The sequence below is a fragment of the Protomyctophum bolini genome (assembly GCF_963924005.1).
Source record: "Protomyctophum bolini genome assembly, chromosome: 13".
Taxonomy (NCBI): Eukaryota; Metazoa; Chordata; class Actinopteri; order Myctophiformes; family Myctophidae; genus Protomyctophum; species Protomyctophum bolini.
The window spans coordinates 37,184,636-37,201,112 of NC_137874.1; the positions used below are offsets into that span (position 1 = coordinate 37,184,636).

The 16,477-nt window shown below is 37.8% G+C and overlaps 1 protein-coding gene across 2 annotated transcripts; it reads left to right on the forward strand.

Moving 5' to 3' along the window:
- Positions 1-1,835: 1,835 nt before the first annotated feature.
- tmem88a (transmembrane protein 88 a) lies at positions 1,836-5,539 on the forward strand. Of its 2 annotated transcripts, XM_080779899.1 has the most exons (3): positions 1,836-2,274; positions 3,706-4,030; positions 4,631-5,539. In XM_080779899.1, the coding sequence occupies exons 2-3, from the start codon at positions 3,719-3,721 to the stop codon at positions 4,910-4,912; spliced, it is 594 nt and encodes a 197-aa protein (XP_080636025.1). In that variant the 5' UTR covers positions 1,836-2,274; positions 3,706-3,718; the 3' UTR covers positions 4,913-5,539. The 2 variants fall into 2 exon arrangements, with proteins under 2 accessions (XP_080636025.1, XP_080636024.1); XM_080779898.1 differs by lacking the exon at positions 1,836-2,274 and having other exon boundaries at positions 3,705-4,030.
- The last annotated feature ends 10,938 nt before the right edge of the window (positions 5,540-16,477 follow it).

The following is a 16,477-nucleotide window of genomic DNA, read 5'->3' on the forward strand; positions in this document are numbered from 1 at the left end:
TCGTGACTAAATTGACATACCTGAATGATAAACATACAGTAGTAATAATATTTAGGATGATTCTTGTAATGTAGTATTGTAGGATTTGGACTCGATTTTTGCAAAAGCAGCAACCTGCAACATTTTGAAAGTAACCTTGATCTTGTCCGTCTAATTATACAAAACAAAATTGCAGTATGTGTAAACTGAGCGGTGCTGTGCGTGCGTATGTGTGTGTGTGCGTGAGTATCTGCAGGGGTCAATAGGTCGTACTGTCTAAACAACATTTACTCTAAATGCCCATAGGGACAGACAGACAGACATACACAGGGACACACATAGCCCTTTAAAGGTGTGCACTGTTTAACCCATTCTGACCTGAGATCAGATTCATATGAGGTTTCCACTGGACACACACTGGTCTGATTAACCCATTCTAGACCTGAGATCAGCTCGTAGCGCAGCTCGTAGCTCGGTGGCGCGCTATGAGCTTGTAGATCTGCTATTTTTCAATATGCTAAAGCATAACATGATGCTAACACCAAAACGGGTTCCCGGTCAGAATGGGTTAAAAATGGTATTTGGTTGGTCAATCAGCGGCACAAACGAGCTATGCCTGGGACACATACATACCGTACATAGTAGTACATTCATAGTTCTTTCGAATGAATAGATTAATGTATATGTTTGAGCCCCGAACAAGCGGTTTTGGTGTGTACTGGCAACCGAGGTGGCAACCAAGTCTTTAGAGATGATGACTAGCCCTCCCTCTCTTTGCTATCTTTGGGACAAGGGGTTAAAGGACATAAGAAAAAAAAATAAGGGAGGAAGTGGGGACACCTCATCTTAGACCGTGGATACAACAACGGATATCCTGGTTCCAAGGACAGGAAGAACGCTCTTCCTCTACCAACCTCCTGGAACCCAACATACACTCAGACATTATAAACAATAATCTCCATGGCATTGGGAGTGAAATAACAGCTAAACTTATTAAATATCACCACAAAGCATATATACACCACCATTCTTTCAAAGCCTCTAAAACTTCCCTCCCAACAGTCTATTCTTGTACACGGGGAAACAAGTGGCATGAGACATTTTATCACACGTATACGTTTTTTTTTTTTTTTTTTCAAAGATTCTCTCCAGAGAATATATCTGCCCAAAAAAGAAATAAACAAGTTTACCCAGAAAGGAGGGGAAAAAAAAGAAAGTAAAAGAAAAATGAGAACAGATATCGAAATACTAATTTCACCCTTTGAACTGGGCCCCTCTGGCCTCTTATCAGTCCCCTGATGGCGTCTCTCTCCCGCCACATTACTCGCTGCTCCCCCATCCTCATTTCCTAGGTTTGCAAATGCAGCGTTCTGTTTTTCATCAAAAGGCCAAGGGCCAATCCAGTGTTATCCTGGCCCCTAGAATAAATCTAAAACAACCCTAGCTTGCATGACCTAGCCCCGGCCTTCAACTATTTCATTCCACAGTTCTGTGTTTTGTCTAGGTATGCTGGAGTCATAAGGCATTGTTATTCTATGTTGGCACAAGTCTTCCTGTAATCATCCTTTCTATAATCATCTTCTTTTTTCCTTTCCCTTTTTCTTTTTTTATTAAAAATAAATATTTTATCTTAACTTTTTTCCTCATCTCTATTATCTTGGAAAGTGAAGAAATGTTCAGTAGTTATATAAAGGGGCTGTGCTTCGGGCAGCATGCCCTGACTGCTCTAATCTATCCAAATAAACACACACTCTCTCTCTCTCTCTCCCTATAGCATGTTGCCCCCACCCCCAACCCCCCCCCTGACTTCCCACTGGGTTTGAGGGTTATCACAGCAAGCCTGGCAGGCTCGCTCTCCCAGGCACCGAAGCAGACGAAACGCAAACTCCTACCCACTTAGTCAGTCAATCACAACTCAGTCTGAGAGTCAGAGTGAGGAAACAGAATGTTAGGAAAGAAAGAGTGAGGATCAGCAGGAAACATGCACACACCTCTCTTCTAAATGTTTTCGAAGAAGTCTAAAGGCATCGATGTTGAACTTATATCCTGGACAGCATCTCAGCAGACATCATCCAATAGATGTAGGGGTTTTCTTTTGAAGCCTGGATACTGACTTCAAGTACGGAATTTTCAGACAAAGAAGATCCTCACCAAGTCCTCACCTCAACCAACAAGAATATTCATTTATTTTTCTTCAGACTTTTCACTGTCCTTCAGGTCTTTCAGAACTCCACCACGTCTGGACACTGTCTGACTCTGCGAAGACGGAGAGAGTATAACCAGGCTGACTACAAAGTGAGTACCGTCAACACGCTACTCCCCTATTTCTCTAGTATCTATTAGTGATGAAACAAGAAAAAGTAAATCTGATAACTAATGGACTTTAAATCTTTATAACTTTCCATGGTCACGTTATTTAAGTGTCAATTAAAATGACCAATTCCTTGTATATGTCATTGCGGAATAATATAGATGTATGTTATTCCAATGACCGTAGCTATTTAGATTTTTGATGATGTCATCAAGAGGGAAGTCTTACTTGATCTACTGTATAGCAAAGGGGACACTGGATACAGGAGTAGCCAATGTGCTTTTACATAGACACTTTCTGGAATGCAGCTTTTGTGCTTTAATTGAATTTCCTTCAAATATTGTACATGCTGACGGGCCACAGTGACAGTAAAAACAGCATTTCAAACCCACAGGGTCACTGCAGGGTAGCTATACTTAATAGACTAGTACATATGCACGATAATAACCACACAATGGATTTGGCTCTCTTCAGATTACAACCTCTAAAGTTTGCACGAACATGTTATAATTCAAAGCAATAAAGTAATAGGATGAAGAATTATGAATCAGCTAAAATGAGGACCATAACTCTGTCATCACTAACATCAAGTGAACAGGTATTTAAATAAATTGAATGTGTTAAGTGGCACAAACAGTGTTCAAGTTCAATCTAAAGAAAAGTGTCCTGACCCTGTGGAAGCTTTTAGAACTGGCTGGCTGTTCCCGACTCATTGTTCTGGCTATAGTGGTTATCCTGGAGTTTGGAGGTGGGGTCAATGGAGTCCATTTCCTCCTACTTAGAGTTGCTAAAGTTATCTGTGTTGACTTTCCACACCTTTCAGCACAGCATTTAGGGAATCCATTACTTAATGTAACGGCAATCTTAAGCTTTTGGGGGGGATCTTTGGAGGAAATGGATGGCATGCTATACTTAAATACTGTGGTTATTCATCTTATCCTATTTCAACACAGGATGTTGCATATTTAACTGCATAGTAAGAGGCAGTTCTCCTGTTTTTACACTGGAAAACTGCTATATTTTTTACACCACAAAAGTGTAAGATGAAACTATTGCCATAACAGCCCTCACAACATGACTTCTCACCCATTTCAACTAGCTCTGGTCCAGAGCATTTAGTGAGTTCTCTCACAGATGCTCTGGACCAGAGCATTTAGTGAGTTCTCTCACAGATGCTCTGGACCAGAGCTACATTTCAATGGTCACAGTACAAAAACAAAGAGAGAACCAATAACAACATGCTATTACTACTACTACTACTAATAACAGCAATAACTAATAATACTAACAACAACAACAATAATAATAATGTCTAGGACGTAGACAACCCCCAGAGGTCCAAATTATAGTGATTCAATGATCAATATCGTCACAATAAAAAAATGACAGTAAACGTATCTTAACCTCCACCACAGCACAACAAGGAAGATGAGTCTGCCACGGAACGGAACGTTGGAGAAGACGGTCAGCGAGCAGCCCCTCTCCGAGCCAGGATCCTCTACCGGAGTGGGGTCGGGGGTCGTCGTGCCTCCCCCATACTCGCTAGGTGGCAGCGAGGCGGGAGGAGACCCCCCTCTGGAGCTGAGGGGGTCTCTGGACTGCTGGGCGTGTTCTGTACTGGTCACTGCACAGAACCTGGTCATAGCACTGGTCAACGGGGTGCTGGCCAGCATTGTGTTTGCGACCATCATGACCCCTTCACTAGTCATGATCATATCTGGCTTCCTCTGTCATTCCACGGTGAGCTTTTCATTCTGGAAGGATGATTTGTCTATGTTTAAGACATGCGTTTAGAGCAGTGATCAAACATGTTTCATTTCAAGGACCCCCAGTTTATTATTATTATTATGCATTGGGCCACAGACAGCAGACACCCATAACTATACTGAGGAACTGGAAGAGTGGGCACTCTTTAAACATTGTAAACATTGTGGGCACCTCAATGTTAACTTCAATTAGCTTTTTATTTATTTTTATTTTTATTATATGGAAGTAAAGTAGGCCACATCATTTGAACATTTGAAATATAAGGCCTAATATTTCTGCAATTCCTAATTTCCTACAAATTGCAACAACACCTGTGGCTAGCCAGACATTGTGGGTATAATCAAGAAGGGTAGCCTACATGTAGGTCTGTGTTCAAGTCATGTATACTTTAATTACTTTTTTTTAAACGGGGAAATTATCCAATTCCTTTATCCAAAAATTACGACTTTGTGTATGATTTTTAAATGATCTTGTAAGTGAGAAAAAAGTGTGTGTGTGTGTGTGTGTGTGTGTGTGTGTGTTTGCTCGCGCATAACACCTCCCAACTTCTGTCTTCTATTGCCTGCTTTCCAGGTGCAGCCCCATGGAACGTCTATGTACTGTTCAGACTTGTTGGACGACGGAGGTTGCGTGGCTCTCTTGGTCGTGGGCTTTCTGCTGCTCACCCCTCTACTGGTTCTGGCGCTAGCCGCCTACTGCCGCCTGGCCCGACACCTCCAGCTGGGCCTGTGTTTCATCCCCTACAGCAGAGCCGTCTACAAGAACCTGCCCGCCTCGCACCACCGTGGAGCAGGAGGCTGCTGTGGCCAGCAGAGGCCGTCTGAGAGGGAGTTGAAAGCAACTGTATGGGTTTAAGGCAGGCAGTGGTGGGGGAAAAGTACTCAACGTTTTTACTTAAGTAAAAGTGTCAATACTGCAATGTAGAACTACTCCGTTAACAAGGAAAAGTCCGGAATTCAAAATTTACTTGAGTATAAGTGCGAAATCAAAATGTACTTTAAGTACCAAAAGTACAAAGTACTCTATATGCAGAATGTCCCATTTTAAGTTTTTAAATGTATACAAATGGCCGAAATGTATATAGGGCAGAAGTGGTTAATGAATGTTTTGTAATAATAATCAAAATCTAAAAGTAACTAGTAACTAAAAAGTTTAAAATAATTGTAGTGGTGTAAAAGTACAATATTTGCCTCTGAAATGTAGTGGAGTAGAAGTAAAAGTATTGGCAATTGGAAATACTCAAGTAAAGTACAAATACCTCATAATTTCACTTAAGTAGCCTACAGTACTTAGTTACTTTCCACCACTGTGTTTAGGAGCATGTTTAAATACTGATCTAAACTTTAATGCTGAATTATGAAGTATATCAGCCAATATGTGTGTCACTTTTATTCTTTCTGAATTCTGACTAATTCATACTGCTGTTTTCTTTTTATATTAATCTCATACAGTATATAGCCTATATTTTTTACTACAGTTTTCAATAAAAAAACAACTTTCACCTAGAAATTCACACTTTTTATAATTCAGCTTTATAATTCCATTTTCTCCAAAAATTCAAAAAACGATGGGCTATAACCGATCATTTTTGAGGATTTGAAAAAGAAATAGCAAATTGCGGAGGATTTTCGCAATTTCCGCAATTTCCGCAATTACCGCAATTTCTGCAATTCTGCAATTTGACAAAAACAATGGGTTATAGCCCATGTTTTTTGAAATTTTGAAAAAAAAGAGTTATCCTCGTTTCTCATCATTTTGGACCATGGGCTATAGCCCATATCGTACGGCATACTATAGCGCGCCGTTTTTCATCATTTTTGAGGATTTGAAAAAAATGACGAAATGACAAAAACGATGGGTTATAGCCCATGTTTTTTGAAATTTTGAAAAAAAAAGTTATCCTCGTTTCTCATCATTTTGGACCATGGGCTATAGCCCATATCGTACGGCATACTATAGCGCGCCGTTTTTCATCATTTTTGAGGATTCGAAAAAAATGGAAAAATGGAAAAAAAAATCCGCAATTTCCATTTCCGCAATTTCCGCAATTACCATTTCCGCAATTTCCGCAATTTCGCAATTTGACAAAAACGATGGGTTATAGCCCATGTTTTTTGAAATTTTGAAAAAAAAAGTTATCCTCGTTTCTCATCATTTTGGACCATTGGCTATAGCCCATATCGTACGGCATACTATAGCGCGCAGTTTTTCATCATTTTTGAAGATTTGAAAAAAATGACGAAATGACAAAAACTATGGGTTATAGCCCATGTTTTTTGAAATTTTGAAATAAAAAGTTAGCCTCGTTTCTCATCATTTTGGACCATGGGCTATAGCCCATATCGTACGGCATACTATAGCGCGCCGTTTTTCATCATTTTTGAGGATTTGAAAAAAATGACGAAATGACAAAAACGATGGGTTATAGCCCATGTTTTTTGAAATGTTGAAAAAAAAAGTTAGCCTCGTTTCTCATCATTTTGGACCATGGGCTATAGCCCATATCGTACGGCATACTATAGCGCGCCATTTTTCATCATTTTTGAGGATTTGAAAAAAATGACGAAATGACAAAAACGATGGGTTATAGCCCATGTTTTTGAAATTTAGAAAAAAAAAGTTATCCTCGTTTCTCATCATTTTGGACCATGGGATATAGCCCATATCGTACGGCATACTATAGCGCGCCGTTTTTCATCATTTTTGAGGATTTGAAAAAAATGACGAAATGACAAAAACGATGGGTTATAGCCCATGTTTTTTGACATTTTGAAAAAAAAAGTTAGCCTCGTTTCTCATCATTTTGGACCATGGGCTATAGCCCATATCGTACGGCATACTATAGCGCGCCGTTTTTCATCATTTTTGACGATTTGAAAAAAATGACGAAATGACAAAAACGATGGGTTATAGCCCATGTTTTTGAAATTTTGAAAAAAAAAGTTAGCCTCGTTTCTCATCATTTTGGACCATGGGCTATAGCCCATATCGTACGGCATACTATAGCGCGCCGTTTTTCATCATTTTTGAGGATTTGAAAAAAATGACGAAATGACAAAAACGATGGGTTATAGCCCATGTTTTTTGACATTTTGAAAAAAAAAGTTAGCCTCGTTTCTCATCATTTTGGACCATGGGCTATAGCCCATATCGTACGGCATACTATAGCGCGCCGTTTTTCATCATTTTTGAGGATTTGAACAAAATGACAAAATGACAAAAACGATGGGTTATAGCCCATGTTTTTTGAATTTTTGAAAAAAAAAGTTAGCCTCGTTTCTCATCATTTTGGACCATGGGCTATAGCCCATATCGTACGGCATACTATAGCGCGCCGTTTTTCATCATTTTTGACGATTTGAAAAAAATGACGAAATGACAAAAACGATGGGTTATAGCCCATATTTTTTGAAATTTTGAAAAAAAAGTTAGCCTCGTTTCTCATCATTTTGGACCATGGGCTATAGCCCATATCGTACGGCATACTATAGCGCGCCGTTTTTCATCATTTTTGAGCATTTGAAAAAAATGACAAAATGACAAAAACGATGGGTTATAGCCCATGTTTTTTGAAATTTTGAAAAAAAAAGTTAGCCTCGTTTCTCATCATTTTGGACCATGGGCTATAGCCCATATCGTACGGCATACTATAGCGCGCCGTTTTTCATCATTTTTGACGATTTGAAAAAAATGACGAAATGACAAAAACGATGGGTTATAGCCCATGTTTTTGAAATTTTGAAAAAAAAGGTTAGCCTCGTTTCTCATCATTTTGGACCATGGGCTATAGCCCATATCGTACGGCATACTATAGCGCGCCGTTTTTCATCATTTTTGAGGATTTGAACAAAATGACAAAATGACAAAAACGATGGGTTATAGCCCATGTTTTTTGAATTTTTGAAAAAAAAAGTTAGCCTCGTTTCTCATCATTTTGGACCATGGGCTATAGCCCATATCGTACGGCATACTATAGCGCGCCGTTTTTCATCATTTTTGACGATTTGAAAAAAATGACGAAATGACAAAAACGATGGGTTATAGCCCATATTTTTTGAAATTTTGAAAAAAAAGTTAGCCTCGTTTCTCATCATTTTGGACCATGGGCTATAGCCCATATCGTACGGCATACTATAGCGCGCCGTTTTTCATCATTTTTGAGCATTTGAAAAAAATGACAAAATGACAAAAACGATGGGTTATAGCCCATGTTTTTTGAAATTTTGAAAAAAAAAGTTAGCCTCGTTTCTCATCATTTTGGACCATGGGCTATAGCCCATATCGTACGGCATACTATAGCGCGCCGTTTTTCATCATTTTTGACGATTTGAAAAAAATGACAAAATGACAAAAACGATGGGTTATAGCCCATATTTTTTGAAATTTTGAAAAAAAAGTTAGCCTCGTTTCTCATCATTTTGGACCATGGGCTATAGCCCATATCGTACGGCATACTATAGCGCGCCGTTTTTCATCATTTTTGAGCATTTGAAAAAAATGACAAAATGACAAAAACGATGGGTTATAGCCCATGTTTTTTGAAATTTTGAAAAAAAAAGTTAGCCTCGTTTCTCATCATTTTGGACCATGGGCTATAGCCCATATCGTACGGCATACTATAGCGCGCCGTTTTTCATCATTTTTGACGATTTGAAAAAAATGACGAAATGACAAAAACGATGGGTTATAGCCCATGTTTTTTGAAATTTTGAAAAAAAAGTTAGCCTCGTTTCTCATCATTTTGGACCATGGGCTATAGCCCATATCGTACGGCATACTATAGCGCGCCGTTTTTCATCATTTTTGAGGATTTGAAAAAAATGACGAAATGACAAAAACGATGGGTTATAGCCCATGTTTTTTGACATTTTGAAAAAAAAAGTTAGCCTCGTTTCTCATCATTTTGGACCATGGGCTATAGCCTATATCGTACGGCATACTATAGCGCGCCGTTTTTCATAATTTTTGACGATTTGAAAAAAATGACGAAATGACAAAAACGATGGGTTATAGCCCATGTTTTTTTGAAATTTTGAAAAAAAGAAGTTAGCCTCGTTTCTCATCATTTTGGACCATGGGCTATAGCCCATATCGTACGGCATACTATAGCGCGCCGTTTTTCATAATCTTTGACGATTTGAAAAAAATGACGAAATGACAAAAACGATGGGTTATAGCCCATGTTTTTGAAATTTTGAAAAAAAAAGTTAGCCTCGTTTCTCATCATTTTGGACCATGGGCTATAGCCCATATCGTACGGCATACTATAGCGCGCCGTTTTTCATCATTTTTGACGATTTGAAAAAAATGACGAAATGACAAAAACGATGGGTTATAGCCCATGTTTTTTGAAATTTTGAAAAAAAAGTTAGCCTCGTTTCTCATCATTTTGGACCATGGGCTATAGCCCATATCGTACGGCATACTATAGCGCGCCGTTTTTCATCATTTTTGAGGATTTGAAAAAAATGACAAAATGACAAAAACGATGGGTTACAGCCCATGTTTTTGAAATTTTGAAAAAAAAAGTTAGCCTCGTTTCTCATCATTTTGGACCATGGGCTATAGCCCATATCGTACGGCATACTATAGCGCGCCGTTTTTCATCATTTTTGAGGATTTAAAAAAAATGACGAAATGACAAAAACGATGGGTTATAGCCCATGTTTTTGAAAATTTGAAAAAAAAAGTTAGCCTCGTTTCTCATCATTTTGGACCATGGGCTATAGCCCATATCGTACGGCATACTATAGCGCGCCGTTTTTCATCATTTTTGACGATTTAAAAAAAATGACGAAATGACAAAAACGATGGGTTATAGCCCATGTTTTTTGAAATTTTGAAAAAAAAGTTAGCCTCGTTTCTCATCATTTTGGACCATGGGCTACAGCCCATATCGTACGGCATACTATAGCGCGCCGTTTTTCATCATTTTTGACGATTTAAAAAAAATGACGAAATGACAAAAACGATGGGTTATAGCCCATGTTTTTTGAAATTTTTAAAAAAAAGTTAGCCTCGTTTCTCATCATTTTGGACCATGGGCTACAGCCCATATCGTACGGCATACTATAGCGCGCCGTTTTTCATCATTTTTGAGGATTTGAAAAAAATGACGAAATGACAAAAACGATGGGTTATAGCCCATGTTTTTGAAATTTTGAAAAAAAAAGTTAGCCTCGTTTCTCATCATTTTGGACCATGGGCTATAGCCCATATCGTTCGGCATACTATAGCGCGCCGTTTTTCATCATTTTTGACGATTTGAAAAAAATGACGAAATGACAAAAACGATGGGTTATAGCCCATGTTTTTGAAATTTTGAAAAAAAAAGTTAGCCTCGTTTCTTATCATTTTGGACCATGGGCTATAGCCCATATCGTACGTTATACTATAGCGCGCCGTTTTTCATCATTTTTGACGATTTAAAAAAAATGACGAAATGACAAAAACGATGGGTTATAGCCCATGTTTTTTGAAATTTTGAAAAAAAAGTTAGCCTCGTTTCTCATCATTTTGGACCATGGGCTACAGCCCATATCGTACGGCATACTATAGCGCGCCGTTTTTCATCATTTTTGACGATTTAAAAAAAATGACGAAATGACAAAAACGATGGGTTATAGCCCATGTTTTTTGAAAATTTTAAAAAAAAGTTAGCCTCGTTTCTCATCATTTTGGACCATGGGCTACAGCCCATATCGTACGGCATACTATAGCGCGCCGTTTTTCATCATTTTTGAGGATTTGAAAAAAATGACGAAATGACAAAAACGATGGGTTATAGCCCATGTTTTTGAAATTTTGAAAAAAAAAGTTAGCCTCGTTTCTCATCATTTTGGACCATGGGCTATAGCCCATATCGTTCGGCATACTATAGCGCGCCGTTTTTCATCATTTTTGACGATTTGAAAAAAATGACGAAATGACAAAAACGATGGGTTATAGCCCATGTTTTTGAAATTTTGAAAAAAAAAGTTAGCCTCGTTTCTTATCATTTTGGACCATGGGCTATAGCCCATATCGTACGGCATACTATAGCGCGCCGTTTTTCATCATTTTTGACGATTTGAAAAAAATGACGAAATGACAAAAACGATGGGTTATAGCCCATGTTTTTTGAAATTTTGAAAAAAAAGTTAGCCTCGTTTCTCATCATTTTGGACCATGGGCTATAGCCCATATCGTACGGCATACTATAGCGCGCCGTTTTTCATCATTTTTGAGGATTTGAAAAAAATGACGAAATGACAAAAACGATGGGTTATAGCCCATGTTTTTTGACATTTTGAAAAAAGAAGTTAGCCTCGTTTCTCATCATTTTGGACCATGGGCTATAGCCCATATCGTACGGCATACTATAGCGCGCCGTTTTTCATCATTTTTGACGATTTGAAAAAAATGACGAAATGACAAAAACGATGGGTTATAGCCCATGTTTTTTGAAATTTTGAAAAAAAAGTTAGCCTCGTTTCTCATCATTTTGGACCATGGGCTATAGCCCATATCGTACGGCATACTATAGCGCGCCGTTTTTCATCATTTTTGAGGTTTTGAAAAAAATGACGAAATGACAAAAACGATGGGTTATAGCCCATGTTTTTTGACATTTTGAAAAAAAAAGTTAGCCTCGTTTCTCATCATTTTGGACCATGGGCTATAGCCCATATCGTACGGCATACTATAGCGCGCCGTTTTTCATCATTTTTGAGCATTTGAAAAAAATGACAAAATGACAAAAACGATGGGTTATAGCCCATGTTTTTTGAAATTTTGAAAAAAAAAGTTAGCCTCGTTTCTCATCATTTTGGACCATGGGCTATAGCCCATATCGTACGGCATACTATAGCGCGCCGTTTTTCATCATTTTTGACGATTTGAAAAAAATGACAAAATGACAAAAACGATGGGTTATAGCCCATATTTTTTGAAATTTTGAAAAAAAAGTTAGCCTCGTTTCTCATCATTTTGGACCATGGGCTATAGCCCATATCGTACGGCATACTATAGCGCGCCGTTTTTCATCATTTTTGAGCATTTGAAAAAAATGACAAAATGACAAAAACGATGGGTTATAGCCCATGTTTTTTGAAATTTTGAAAAAAAAAGTTAGCCTCGTTTCTCATCATTTTGGACCATGGGCTATAGCCCATATCGTACGGCATACTATAGCGCGCCGTTTTTCATCATTTTTGACGATTTGAAAAAAATGACGAAATGACAAAAACGATGGGTTATAGCCCATGTTTTTTGAAATTTTGAAAAAAAAGTTAGCCTCGTTTCTCATCATTTTGGACCATGGGCTATAGCCCATATCGTACGGCATACTATAGCGCGCCGTTTTTCATCATTTTTGAGGATTTGAAAAAAATGACGAAATGACAAAAACGATGGGTTATAGCCCATGTTTTTTGACATTTTGAAAAAAAAAGTTAGCCTCGTTTCTCATCATTTTGGACCATGGGCTATAGCCTATATCGTACGGCATACTATAGCGCGCCGTTTTTCATAATTTTTGACGATTTAAAAAAAATGACGAAATGACAAAAACGATGGGTTATAGCCCATGTTTTTGAAATTTTGGAAAAAAAAGTTAGCCTCGTTTCTCATCATTTTGGACCATGGGCTATAGCCCATATCGTTCGGCATACTATAGCGCGCCGTTTTTCATCATTTTTGACGATTTGAAAAAAATGACGAAATGACAAAAACGATGGGTTATAGCCCATGTTTTTGAAATTTTGAAAAAAAAAGTTAGCCTCGTTTCTTATCATTTTGGACCATGGGCTATAGCCCATATCGTACGGCATACTATAGCGCGCCGTTTTTCATCATTTTTGACGATTTGAAAAAAATGACGAAATGACAAAAACGATGGGTTATAGCCCATGTTTTTTGAAATTTTGAAAAAAAAGTTAGCCTCGTTTCTCATCATTTTGGACCATGGGCTATAGCCCATATCGTACGGCATACTATAGCGCGCCGTTTTTCATCATTTTTGAGGATTTGAAAAAAATGACGAAATGACAAAAACGATGGGTTATAGCCCATGTTTTTTGACATTTTGAAAAAAGAAGTTAGCCTCGTTTCTCATCATTTTGGACCATGGGCTATAGCCCATATCGTACGGCATACTATAGCGCGCCGTTTTTCATCATTTTTGACGATTTGAAAAAAATGACGAAATGACAAAAACGATGGGTTATAGCCCATGTTTTTTGAAATTTTGAAAAAAAAGTTAGCCTCGTTTCTCATCATTTTGGACCATGGGCTATAGCCCATATCGTACGGCATACTATAGCGCGCCGTTTTTCATCATTTTTGAGGTTTTGAAAAAAATGACGAAATGACAAAAACGATGGGTTATAGCCCATGTTTTTTGACATTTTGAAAAAAAAAGTTAGCCTCGTTTCTCATCATTTTGGACCATGGGCTATAGCCCATATCGTACGGCATACTATAGCGCGCCGTTTTTCATCATTTTTGAGCATTTGAAAAAAATGACAAAATGACAAAAACGATGGGTTATAGCCCATGTTTTTTGAAATTTTGAAAAAAAAAGTTAGCCTCGTTTCTCATCATTTTGGACCATGGGCTATAGCCCATATCGTACGGCATACTATAGCGCGCCGTTTTTCATCATTTTTGACGATTTGAAAAAAATGACAAAATGACAAAAACGATGGGTTATAGCCCATATTTTTTGAAATTTTGAAAAAAAAGTTAGCCTCGTTTCTCATCATTTTGGACCATGGGCTATAGCCCATATCGTACGGCATACTATAGCGCGCCGTTTTTCATCATTTTTGAGCATTTGAAAAAAATGACAAAATGACAAAAACGATGGGTTATAGCCCATGTTTTTTGAAATTTTGAAAAAAAAAGTTAGCCTCGTTTCTCATCATTTTGGACCATGGGCTATAGCCCATATCGTACGGCATACTATAGCGCGCCGTTTTTCATCATTTTTGACGATTTGAAAAAAATGACGAAATGACAAAAACGATGGGTTATAGCCCATGTTTTTTGAAATTTTGAAAAAAAAGTTAGCCTCGTTTCTCATCATTTTGGACCATGGGCTATAGCCCATATCGTACGGCATACTATAGCGCGCCGTTTTTCATCATTTTTGAGGATTTGAAAAAAATGACGAAATGACAAAAACGATGGGTTATAGCCCATGTTTTTTGACATTTTGAAAAAAAAAGTTAGCCTCGTTTCTCATCATTTTGGACCATGGGCTATAGCCTATATCGTACGGCATACTATAGCGCGCCGTTTTTCATAATTTTTGACGATTTGAAAAAAATGACGAAATGACAAAAACGATGGGTTATAGCCCATGTTTTTTTGAAATTTTGAAAAAAAGAAGTTAGCCTCGTTTCTCATCATTTTGGACCATGGGCTATAGCCCATATCGTACGGCATACTATAGCGCGCCGTTTTTCATAATCTTTGACGATTTGAAAAAAATGACGAAATGACAAAAACGATGGGTTATAGCCCATGTTTTTGAAATTTTGAAAAAAAAAGTTAGCCTCGTTTCTCATCATTTTGGACCATGGGCTATAGCCCATATCGTACGGCATACTATAGCGCGCCGTTTTTCATCATTTTTGACGATTTGAAAAAAATGACGAAATGACAAAAACGATGGGTTATAGCCCATGTTTTTTGAAATTTTGAAAAAAAAGTTAGCCTCGTTTCTCATCATTTTGGACCATGGGCTATAGCCCATATCGTACGGCATACTATAGCGCGCCGTTTTTCATCATTTTTGAGGATTTGAAAAACATGACAAAATGACAAAAACGATGGGTTATAGCCCATGTTTTTGAAATTTTGAAAAAAAAAGTTAGCCTCGTTTCTCATCATTTTGGACCATGGGCTATAGCCCATATCGTACGGCATACTATAGCGCGCCGTTTTTCATCATTTTTGAGGATTTAAAAAAAATGACGAAATGACAAAAACGATGGGTTATAGCCCATGTTTTTGAAAATTTGAAAAAAAAAGTTAGCCTCGTTTCTCATCATTTTGGACCATGGGCTATAGCCCATATCGTACGGCATACTATAGCGCGCCGTTTTTCATCATTTTTGACGATTTAAAAAAAATGACGAAATGACAAAAACGATGGGTTATAGCCCATGTTTTTTGAAATTTTGAAAAAAAAGTTAGCCTCGTTTCTCATCATTTTGGACCATGGGCTACAGCCCATATCGTACGGCATACTATAGCGCGCCGTTTTTCATCATTTTTGACGATTTAAAAAAAATGACGAAATGACAAAAACGATGGGTTATAGCCCATGTTTTTTGAAATTTTTAAAAAAAAGTTAGCCTCGTTTCTCATCATTTTGGACCATGGGCTACAGCCCATATCGTACGGCATACTATAGCGCGCCGTTTTTCATCATTTTTGAGGATTTGAAAAAAATGACGAAATGACAAAAACGATGGGTTATAGCCCATGTTTTTGAAATTTTGAAAAAAAAAGTTAGCCTCGTTTCTCATCATTTTGGACCATGGGCTATAGCCCATATCGTTCGGCATACTATAGCGCGCCGTTTTTCATCATTTTTGACGATTTGAAAAAAATGACGAAATGACAAAAACGATGGGTTATAGCCCATGTTTTTGAAATTTTGAAAAAGAAAGTTAGCCTCGTTTCTTATCATTTTGGACCATGGGCTATAGCCCATATCGTACGGCATACTATAGCGCGCCGTTTTTCATCATTTTTGACGATTTGAAAAAAATGACGAAATGACAAAAACGATGGGTTATAGCCCATGTTTTTTGAAATTTTGAAAAAAAAGTTAGCCTCGTTTCTCATCATTTTGGACCATGGGCTATAGCCCATATCGTACGGCATACTATAGCGCGCCGTTTTTCATCATTTTTGAGGATTTGAAAAAAATGACGAAATGACAAAAACGATGGGTTATAGCCCATGTTTTTTGACATTTTGAAAAAAGAAGTTAGCCTCGTTTCTCATCATTTTGGACCATGGGCTACAGCCCATATCGTACGGCATACTATAGCGCGCCGTTTTTCATCATTTTTGACGATTTAAAAAAAATGACGAAATGACAAAAACGATGGGTTATAGCCCATGTTTTTTGAAATTTTTAAAAAAAAGTTAGCCTCGTTTCTCATCATTTTGGACCATGGGCTACAGCCCATATCGTACGGCATACTATAGCGCGCCGTTTTTCATCATTTTTGAGGATTTGAAAAAAATGACGAAATGACAAAAACGATGGGTTATAGCCCATGTTTTTGAAATTTTGAAAAAAAAAGTTAGCCTCGTTTCTCATCATTTTGGACCATGGGCTATAGCCCATATCGTTCGGCATACTATAGCGCGCCGTTTTTCATCATTTTTGACGATTTGAAAAAAATGACGAAATGACAA

Bases quoted from the DNA above. Each gene is read 5' to 3' on its own strand.
- tmem88a (XM_080779899.1), top strand. From the start codon at position 3,719: ATGAGTCTGCCACGGAACGGAACGTTGGAGAAGACGGTCAGCGAGCAG. The intron at 4,031-4,630 runs GTGAGCTTTTCA...CCTGCTTTCCAG, and splicing joins GCTTCCTCTGTCATTCCACG to GTGCAGCCCCATGGAACGTC.